The following is a 10,187-nucleotide window of genomic DNA, read 5'->3' on the forward strand; positions in this document are numbered from 1 at the left end:
AATATAAACTGTATTGTTACTGGTAGTAAAAGTACCACACTGTAAAAATACTGATGTATTATTGGACTGAAGGTTTCAGCTGCTGTATTTATTCTGCATTTTATTTTGAAACAAAACACCACAGTATCTAAGCTATCAGACAAGTGAAGTAAAAGTAGAAGTTTGAATAACTGTTAAATGTTAAAGTAAATCTTATGAAGCTCACGGCCCAAACAGTGTAACAGCAGTGCTAATAAGGATCAACGTGATGTAAATGTATAAACTAACATTGTATTTGTGTGTGTGTGTCTCTGCGTGCGTGTGTGTGTTTGTCCCGCGTGGAAGCAGTGTTTCACGAGGTGTCGGTCTACCCCAAGAAGGAGCTGCCCTTCTTCATCCTCTTCACAGCCGGACTCTGCTCCTTCACCGCCATGCTGGCTCTGCTCACACACCAGTTCCCCGAGCTCATGGGAGTGTTCGCCAAAGCTGTGAGTCGCACACACACACACACACACACACACACACACACACACACACACACACACACACACACACCTCCTCCTGATGATCGTTAACGAGTTGACTCATCTCTTCTTCTTCTTCTTCTTGTAGTTCCTCAGCACGCTGTTCGCTCCTCTCAACTTCATCATGGAGAAGGTGGAGAGCATCCTGCCGTCCAGCCTCTGGCACCAACTGACCCGCATCTGACCCGGAGCCAGGACCCCCCCCCCTCCCCCCCCCTGGACAGGGACCGCTGAACTGATTCCCGGGGGAGGGGGGTGAGAGGAGCGCGCTCAGAACCGAACTGACAAAAAGGCAAAACACTGGAATCCACAGTTGGTTTTGACTTTATTTGATAGGTTTGCATTTTTTGGGGGGTTTTCAATCATTTAAAGCTGTTCTTTTGTTGTACAAAAAAGAAAAAAAAGGCCATCAGATGCCATCATTAGAAAAGTGAAAAAACAAAAAAATACAATAAAGGACTTTTTGTGTAATGCTGCAAGCCGGCTTCTTCCCGCCGTTTTTTGATTCCCGCCGTTTTACTGCGACGAGAAAAACGTGAGGAGCTTTAGGGCCTCGTGTGGGACATCAAAGAGAATCCTGAAGCTCCTAATTTAAAGTAAAAGAACTCGACCGTCTTCACCTGTCCAGGTACCAACCCGTGATGTCAGTGTCGCCCCCTGCAGGCGGGGGAGGAAACAACTTCACCTTCATTCTGTTTATAGCAGTTTTATTTTACACTTCAAATGTTGAGTGTTTAAAGCAATGATCTGCAGCAAGAAGCAGCAGAGAGGAAACTAGAAGATGTTCTGCTTCATCACAAATCTTTTTCTAGAGACACATTTAACTTACAAAATGTTTTCAGTTAAAGCTTTTAAAATGTGACCGAAGAGGAAACATCTGCCCTGATGTTTGTCAGTAGGAGTAATAGGAAGAGTTTGTTCATTTGACATTTCACACTTTTCTTTATATTTAATGAACAGAATTCGTCCTTAACACTTATTAATAAGCTTCCTTTCTGCTTCTCTTACATTGTAAACACAAGCAGTAGAAAAACACAGGTCCTTCCCCAGTTTGATTGACAGGTCACGTCTGGTCTTTACAGGTGTGCACGTCCACCTGCTGCTGACAGTCGCTGCAGCGCACGGCGCAGCACCAGTGGAACTTGCACTCGCACTTCGTGCTCCGGCTGACGCGCGACGTGTCGTAGCCTCGACCGCAGCACATGACCTCACAGCCGTTAGCGCCGCGGGACGTCCGGTTACAGACACGCCCCCCCGTCCCCATCGACCCTGTGGGGGGGGGGAGTGAATATTAATAAAGGATCCATAAACAAACATTCTCTAAAGGTGGCCAGTCACAATAGGAGCCAGTAGGAGCGCAGTGTTAGCGCTGGCTGCTCCGCCCACATGAGACGGAGAGGCTGAGTGAGATGAGAGACTGATGAGAGGAGCCGTCAGCAAGACCCCCCCCGCCCCCCCCCCCATCAGCGGTTCATTTCACAGGACACACACGTCTACTGTAAGTCAGGATCAGATGAACCTTCGACATTCAAAAAGTCACTCGTTACATAAAGAATTCTCACAGGAAACTACATTATATTTAATTTAGCTTTTAAGATTCTATGAATTCAACCACATTTTACTAAATGAACTTCACGCTGCATTGAAGAAGACTTGAAACTAGAGACTGAGACCATAAACTCATGTTTACAATATTTACTGAGGGAATAAATCAAGAGAGAAGTAGAGTCATTTCCTCATAGACGTCTATGGGATCAGAGGAGTCGCCCCCTGCTGGTCACTACACAGAAGTAGAGTCATTTCCTCATAGAAGTCTATGGGAGCAGAGGAGTCGCCCCCTGCTGGTCACTACACAGAAGTAGAGTCATTTCCTCATAGACGTCTATGGGAGCAGAGGAGTCGCCCCCTGCTGGTCACTACACAGAAGTAGAGTCATTTCCTCATAGACGTCTATGGGAGCAGAGGAGTCGCCCCCTGCTGGTCACTACACAGAAGTAGAGTCATTTCCTCATAGACGTCTATGGGAGCAGAGGAGTCGCCCCCTGCTGGTCACTACACAGAAGTAGAGTCATTTCCTCATAGACGTCTATGGGAGCAGAGGAGTCGCCCCCTGCTGGTCACTACACAGAAGTAGAGTCATTTCCTCATAGACGTCTATGGGAGCAGAGGAGTCGCCCCCTGCTGGTCACTACACAGAAGTAGAGTCATTTCCTCATAGACGTCTATGGGAGCAGAGGAGTCGCCCCCTGCTGGTCACTACACAGAAGTAGAGTCATTTCCTCATAGACGTCTATGGGAGCAGAGGAGTCGCCCCCTGCTGGTCACTACACAGAAGTAAAGTCATTTCCTCATAGACGTCTATGGGAGCAGAGGAGTCGCCCCCTAATGGTCACTACACAGAAGTAGAGTCATTTCCTCATAGACGTCTATGGGAGCAGAGGAGTCGCCCCCTGCTGGTCACTACACAGAAGTAAAGTCATTTCCTCATAGACGTCTATGGGAGCAGAGGAGTCGCCCCCTGTTGGTCACTACACAGAAGTAGAGTCATTTCCTCATAGACGTCTATGGGAGCAGAGGAGTCGCCCCCTGCTGGTCACTACACAGAAGTAGAGTCATTTCCTCATAGACGTCTATGGGAGCAGAGGAGTCGCCCCCTGCTGGTCACTACACAGAAGTAAAGTCATTTCCTCATAGACGTCTATGGGAGCAGAGGAGTCGCCCCCTAATGGTCACTACACAGAAGTAGAGTCATTTCCTCATAGACGTCTATGGGAGCAGAGGAGTCGCCCCCTGCTGGTCACTACACAGAAGTAAAGTCATTTCCTCATAGACGTCTATGGGAGCAGAGGAGTCGCCCCCTGTTGGTCACTACACAGAAGTAGAGTCATTTCCTCATAGACGTCTATGGGAGCAGAGGAGTCGCCCCCTGTTGGTCACTACAGGGAATGAAGGCTTATGACACTGGCCTCACAAAAACTAAACCTCCTAAACTGAGTTACAGAGTGTTGCTCAAGGACTGTGTGTGTGTGTGTGTGTGTGTGTGTGTGTGTGTGTGTGTGTGTGTGTGTGTGTGTGTGTGTGTGTGTGTTCAGCCAAATTCTCCTATATAAATAAAACTTAAGAAATAACGCAAGTGTCGTCACGACGACGGTTCAGGAATTTGCTCCGTGTTTACATTCTGCGTGCCCCCCCCCCCACAGGTAATATGTCTGGGCTTGACTGAGCCCCGCCTCTCTGTGAGCGGTGACATCACACCGGCGTCTGCTTATTGAATTAAGATGAGGAGGCGCCGAGAGATGAGTTTAGCACCTGAGCCTCGCCGGGGCCGAGGGAAATTGATTTCACACTAAAAGAGGCACAAAGGGGTGTGTGTGTGTGTGTGTGTGTGTGTGAGAGAGAGAGAGATTGGATTCAGTCTTAATGTGTGTTATTCAGAATGATTGAGGGCGAGTTTGCACGTCTGTGAGTGTTATTTTAGTGTGTGAAAGAATGTGTGTGTGTGTGTGTGTTGCTTCATGTCTGCTGTCTACTCGTCCCTCAGACCTCCAGAGGTCCATCAGGAGGTTTTGCTTTGTTTCGTGTGTCAATATCGTCTCGAGACCCAGAAGTATAAATATTATATGAATTGTTAATATTGCAATTTATATAAATATATATTTATAGCAAATCATCTCGATCAGAAGCTGCACCCTGCGTGTTCCTGCTGGTTAGCTCTGATGCTCAGAACAGGATCTGTATTAAGCCCCGCCCTACGTTACCATGGAAACCACCATTATCAAAGGTATGAAAGATAATGGGTCAAAGGTCACACTCCTTTCGGGCCATCAAAACACTTTCTCAGGAAGAGGAGCGTGAAGGTCGGGGGGCGTGTACCTGACTCGGGGTCCCAGACGCAGTAGTCCGGCGAGTCCTCCAGGTAAACCAGGTCGTTCCCGCCGGGCCGCCTGGCGTGCGCGGCGGTGAAGCCGGTGCCGTACTGGTTGACGGACACCTGCGCGGCGGCGTTGTAGCGGCGCCGCAGCTGGTCGCCGGTGCGGCGGAAGTCGGCCATGGCGAGCCAGCAGGTGCGCACGCTGCACGAGCCGCTGACGCCGTGACATTTACACTCCAAGGTCATGAAGCGCTTCACCGCCTGGCGAGGGGGGAGGGGGGGGGGGGGGGGGGGGACAGGAAGTGTGTGTTTCAACATCTGCGCGGCTTTTTGTCCCGTCTCTCTGAGCGTTTCTCACCTTCCTGCCGGCGCGGTTGTTGTGCAGGTTCATGAGCGCGCGGGCGTCCCTCCCCTTCCGCTCCTTGGCGTCCACGAAGCCCTGGCTGAAGCGCGCGGCGTGCTCCACGTGGTCGCTGCAGCCGCCCCAGTCGAAGGAGCCCCTGGCGTCCCGGGACGAGCCCGTCTTGCGGGGGTCGCAGGAGCAGGAGTCCAGCTCGCCGCGGCTGCAGGCGCGCGCCAGCGTGTGCACCACGCCGGCCGAGGAGATGGCGTACATGAAGGCCACCTCGCGGCTGCCTGGGGGGGGGGGGGGGGGGGAGACGCTCACGTCACGCTGCGGGAGGGGTCACTGCAGTTATCAATAGAGAGCATCTTGCCACACACACACACACACACACACACACTCCCGTGTAACGGTTTGAAATCAGCTGGCTAACATGGCCATTAAGAAGCCCCTGGCGGGGGCGGGGTGGGGGGCCCTCGGTGTGGCCCGGCTGGGAGGTCCGAATACCACACGGCCGATTAGAGGCCCCCCGACATGAAGCGGACTAAGTGGAAGGATCCGCCCAGCGGGTTGGGGGGGGGACACAAACACACTTTACAGGAGGCTTCTGTCCCAGAACCCAAAGGAAAGGAAACAAGGACAAATTGCTTCAAACAATCATCACAAATCAATAAAGTGACTGTAGGCACAGCGCGAGATACGAAGCCTCCGATCACTAAAAAGCGTTTGGAATCAGAGATTCTCCCCGTGTTCCTGGTTGAGGTCAACAAGGTCACCGAGGTCACCGAGGTCATGGAAGCAAACATCATGGAGACATATGACCACTGAACTAAGGCAACAACTGTGGCCTCACCGCAAAAAAGTTTCAAAATCAAAGTTCCTGAAGGGATTTAGAGTGAGATCTGCCGCCGGATTTAATCCAGAAGGTTTGGTTTGTCTGCTCCGGGCCACCGTAGAAAAACATGGCGCCAACGAGCTAAGAGGCATCGCATCGTTGGTGCTCGCAACAGAGTTCTATGGAAACCATGGCGACGTGTCCGTGCTAAATAAAGTTCCATCTCGAGGGACAACACATGTTCAAATTCAGAAAACTACAACCCGCCCAAAGGCCACTTTTAAACGTCGCTTCCCTTCGGCACAGAGACGCGTCGACGCATTAAAGTCGCTGAGCTTCAACTATTTAACCCCCCCGGTGAGGCTCGAGGGCCCTGCGGCAGCCAGGCGGACACAGCGGGGAGGTCTGATTTTATTTTGAAGGGGGAAGTGACTCACTGCGCAGCAGCAGGCGTCCGAACAGGTTGTGCTCCCTGGCCGTGGTGTTGCAGTTCCAGCGGTGGTTGCGAAACTGGTGCTGGCACTCTGAGATCCAGTCCCCCATCCCGGCCCCGATGGCCTGCATCACCTTGGGGTGCTGGCGGCACAGCTGGCGCTGCTTGTTCACCAGGCCGGGGATGTTGTCACACATCACCTGGGAGCCCAGCGTGCCCATGTACCTGCGGGGGGGGGGAGGCCAACGCGTGAACATCTGGGAGGGTTGTAAAGCAATGATCAAACTAAGGTGTGAGATGGGAAAACAACATCTGGAGGAAATGTCTCCCTCAGAGTCAAGAAGACAGAAACTGAAAAATGTATTTCTGTTGAAATCCCCCCCAACAGGTCCACTCGGTACCTGCAGAACAAGGTGACAAATAGCGAGAAGAGAACGAGCAGAGCAGCACACGAGGGGGAAGGAAAGAAAAAGAAAGAAAGCAAACAGAGGCGGAGTGAAGTCTGGGAAAGAGAAAAGACAGCAAATAAAGGGACATTTAATTCATATCAAATGACTTCATCCTGTAAACTTTCCAGTTATCAAAACAATTGAACTCAATTCAGACTTTTAGGTCCACATATTGAAAGATAATGCCAGAGAGAGGAGTAAAACCTACTTGTTGATTTGAAATCAATGGAAAGCAGGAGACTCACCACCAGGACGCATCGCAGATGGCTGCACACAAATAAACGCATATTCCACCCGGCAAAAGGTTCATATTAACCAGCCGTCGATCATCCCCACGAATGAAAGACAGAACCAGTAGACATCCGGTGAAGTCCCAACTGTTTGAATCTCCGAAAACAAAAAATCAATCAAGCCTGGATTAAAAAATCGTATCAGCACGCAGTCGGCGGTGCGCGCGTAAAGGCCATGTGTCCGCGGTGCGCTCGCGAGGAGGGCGGAAGGAAAGTGAAGCTCTCGATGGTCCCGTTCAGCGGGGAGGATGCGCCATCAGCTTTAAATTGCTTGGCGCGAGGGGGGGGGGGGCTGCACGGTCCCGTCTCAGGAATGAGCCGTCTGGGAGAATCTGTTCAGGCTGGTTTGACACCAGACAAGCCTTTGGCCCGCGTCCAGACCGGAGCCGCGCCGCGGAGACGCGGTTCCGCGCGGGACGCGCGCGCGTCGCTCAACCAAAGTCAGACAGAGAACAAATGACGTTCAGCACCGCGCGCGCGCGGAGGGTGACGGATCGCAGCCCGAAGGATGACGCTGTTACGCACAGTTCATCTGGCGGGTCGCGCGTGCTTTTGCGGTGAAACGATCACGTAACGAGTCATCTACACGTCCACGTCTCGTACTAACATTTATTCTTCTTAAACAAGTGGTGGGCTCACGTGGCCTTTCCCAACTGGCGCACAGGTGCCACATGTCTCTGATCTCCAGAGCATGACGCGTTGTTATTTTACAGCCTCACACAAACCATCACTCGGTCGACTAATAACTCAGGAATGATGGTTAAAAAAAGGAAAATAAGGCACATTACGGTTCTCCCAGAGCGGCACCCAAAGGTGATGTGTCCATTTCAATGGGATTATGTATCCAGTCTGTTTGAAGTCCCTCTGGGGATCTGCACCGCTGTCATGCGCCATTTCCTTTATCTTTGATCTGGGCCCTGGAGGATCTGGAGGTCCAGGAGACCCTGTCCACATGAGATTAACGGGCAAATTGGATTTTTTTCCTTTTCCCCGTGATCCCCGTGGAAGAAAACCATAAAACAAGTAGATGTAGGAGTCCTCTGTCCGTTGGCTCATTGAACACGACGTAGTTGTCTGTAATAGAAATCAAATTGAAGTGGAGTAAATGATGAGCCCTGCTCTCTTTATTCTGTAAAGAGGTCACGACCCAGATGGAATGTTGTAGAAATAAATCACCTGAGCCGAATCAGTTTGTTGGTTTTGTGGGTTTTAAAACGTTTGCTTAAATGAATCATGTAAAGATATCAGTGGATGAGCAGCATCAGTTTGGACTCCAAAATCATCCAAAACCTTGAGAATAAACTTGTGTGTGCTCACAAATATATAGATATGAAGGACTCAAAGCAAATTCATATATATATATTAGGGCCGGGACTCGATTAAAAGTATTAATCTAATTAATTAGAGGCTTTGTAATTAATTAATCAAAATTAATCGCATTTTAATTGCATAAATATTTGACCTGAGAACAGTGAGAAGTAATTTTTTTCACATGGATTTTTATTTTTGTTCAACCAATTCCAGCAGACAAGTGTAGCAATAGCATAATTTAGAAATATAGTACTTTCAAAAATTCAGGTAGCCTATAGGTAAGTAGACCTTCTGTAAACTTGTAACCTGTAAAAAGATTTTTATTTTTGTTCAACCAATTCCAGCAGACAAGTGTGTTGTGGATTCCAGCCTGAGAATCTATGAGAATTGAGGTTGGATTCAAAAGCATCAACAGGTGTGTGGTGGAACAGTGCAGGGAGATAGCAGGAAGGCTGAAGTGTGGAGGATCCTCAGTTCAAACCTGCTCTCTCAGAAGGAGGGTTTTTGTTGCAGTCAGGGCTTCAAACTGTAAACTTTGAAACAGTTTTGAGGTTTAGTAAGCAATCCCATGGTCTAATATGAGAAACGGACACAATGAGGCATGTGCTTGAATAGCACAAGGGAACAACTCAAGGGCTGCAGGCTCCAACCTGCTGTCTGAGGTTGTGGGTTCATGCCCCTTCATGCAGACATCACTTCTGCTTTGAAAGAGTTTTGAGGTTTGAGTAGCAGTCTCAAGGTTAAATACGAGAAACAAAAATCTAATTTGCGCATGGTGGGGTAGTGCAGCACAAGAGCTGAGGAGCTACTGTTCTTACCCTGTAGGTTGTGGGTTCAAGCCCAGTCTTGGGTTTGAGCCTTTGGCTTTACTTCAGGTTTGAGTAGCAATCTCAAGGTTAAATACAACAAACAAAGGGTTGCTTAGTGTGTGGTGAAGTAGCACAGCGGAAGAGCTGCTGCCACAAGCCTGTACTGCATTTGAAGGTTGTGGGTTCAAGCCCAGTCTTGGGTTTGAGCCTTTGGCTTTACTTCAGGTTTGAGTAGCAATCTCAAGGTTAAATACAACAAACAAAGGGTTGCTTAGTGTGTGGTGAAGTAGCGCAGCGGAAGAGCTGCTGACATAAGCCCCTGCACTGCACTTGAAGGTTGTGGGTTCAAGCCCAGATGTGGAAATAGCATTTAAAAAGAGTTTTGAGGTTTAGCTCACATGCTCAAGGTTAAATAGGAGAATCAAAGTTGCCAAAATGTGACCAGGACTGGTAGTGTAGGGGTGCAAGAAGGAGCCGAAAGCCTCTGTGAGCGCCGCCAGTGGGTTCAAATCCCGCTCCTGCCAAGTCTTGAGCGCACTACCGCGGAGGTAGTAGTGGGGGCATTGTCCCCACTGGTTGTTTCAGAGAAGTGTACCCTGGGGGTTATGCAGAAACACAAGGCGCGTTCACTTGGTTATGATGGCATTGTCAAGAATGATGAAGAATCTTTTGAATGATGATAATTTAACTAAATTTGATGTTAATTTGCTTTGCTTTTAGCACTTATTAGCCATGCTACATAGCCTATAGGGTTCCACCTTTTTGACGGGAGAGAAGGCCGGATGAGTCAGTAAAGATGAGCAGATGTGTCTCATTCAGTGGTCACACGGACATGAAACTTATTACAGCCTCTGAGGGCATTTTTCAAGACAATCACATGTTTGTCTACTTCAGGGCATCCTGTGGACAACCTTAAACTGACAGTCTGGCACAGGGTGTAGATTTGTTTACCCTTTTTAGTGCATCCACCCTCCAATTCTCTGTTACATTCAAATTCAACTCACTTGTTGAATTTGTTGAACCAATGCAGGAAGGATGAATAGCATGGTCGATCCTCCAAGATGCACCAATCCGTCTCTGGGGCAACATCCCATTATGATTTTTTATAAATGTCAGTTACCCAAAACTAAAAAAGGATTTAGGAAGAGCCACCATGTCCCTTGAGGGTTGAACCCAGATAAGGTTTCAAGTACAGAAATTTGGGGCATTTGGCATTAGTGACAGGGACGTGTAGGTTGCTTCATCTAAGATCATTCCAGTCATGTCATGGGAAAAATAATATTGTGAAAAAAGTCAAAATATATAGGGTCAAAAAAGATTCTATTTAAATAGGTAAAAAATTA

The 10,187-nt window shown here is 48.9% G+C and overlaps 2 protein-coding genes across 12 annotated transcripts in view; one reads left to right on the forward strand and one right to left on the reverse strand.

Moving 5' to 3' along the window:
• Window positions 1–982, forward strand: part of LOC119196656 (suppressor of tumorigenicity 7 protein homolog) — a 16,347-nt gene extending 15,365 nt beyond the window's left edge. For 8 of the 11 annotated variants that reach the window (XM_037452526.2, XM_037452529.2, XM_062562870.1 and 5 more), the window contains 2 exons: window positions 325–467; window positions 592–982. In XM_037452526.2, the coding sequence (XP_037308423.1) occupies window positions 325–467; window positions 592–687 (239 nt within the window). In that variant the 3' untranslated portion in view covers window positions 688–982. The remainder of the gene's footprint in view (window positions 1–324; window positions 468–591) is intronic. The other 3 variants (XM_037452528.2, XM_037452530.2, XM_037452533.2) reach the window with 1 other exon arrangement.
• Window positions 983–1,077: 95 nt separating this feature from the next.
• On the reverse strand, window positions 1,078–7,183 carry wnt2 (wingless-type MMTV integration site family member 2). Its single transcript, XM_037452542.2, has 5 exons — window positions 6,680–7,183; window positions 5,990–6,210; window positions 4,733–5,010; window positions 4,377–4,635; window positions 1,078–1,772 (listed from the first exon to the last, which is right to left on the reverse strand). The coding sequence occupies exons 1-5, from the start codon at window positions 6,742–6,744 to the stop codon at window positions 1,567–1,569; spliced, it is 1,029 nt and encodes a 342-aa protein (XP_037308439.1). The 5' UTR covers window positions 6,745–7,183; the 3' UTR covers window positions 1,078–1,566.
• Between the last annotated feature and the right edge of the window lie 3,004 nt (window positions 7,184–10,187).

This window comes from Pungitius pungitius, chromosome 6, assembly GCF_949316345.1.
Source record: "Pungitius pungitius chromosome 6, fPunPun2.1, whole genome shotgun sequence".
In the NCBI taxonomy this organism is placed as follows: domain Eukaryota; kingdom Metazoa; phylum Chordata; class Actinopteri; order Perciformes; family Gasterosteidae; genus Pungitius; species Pungitius pungitius.

Excerpts from the sequence above, each read along its gene's own strand:
- wnt2 (XM_037452542.2), bottom strand. The coding sequence starts at position 6,744 with ATGAACCTTTTGCCGGGTGGAATATGCGTTTATTTGTGTGCAGCCATC. Across the intron at positions 6,211-6,679 it reads ATCTGCGATGCGTCCTGGTG|GTACATGGGCACGCTGGGCT; the intron begins GTGAGTCTCCTG and ends CCCCCCCCGCAG. Across the intron at positions 5,011-5,989 it reads CGGACGCCTGCTGCTGCGCA|GCAGCCGCGAGGTGGCCTTC; the intron begins GTGAGTCACTTC and ends CCCCCCCCCCAG.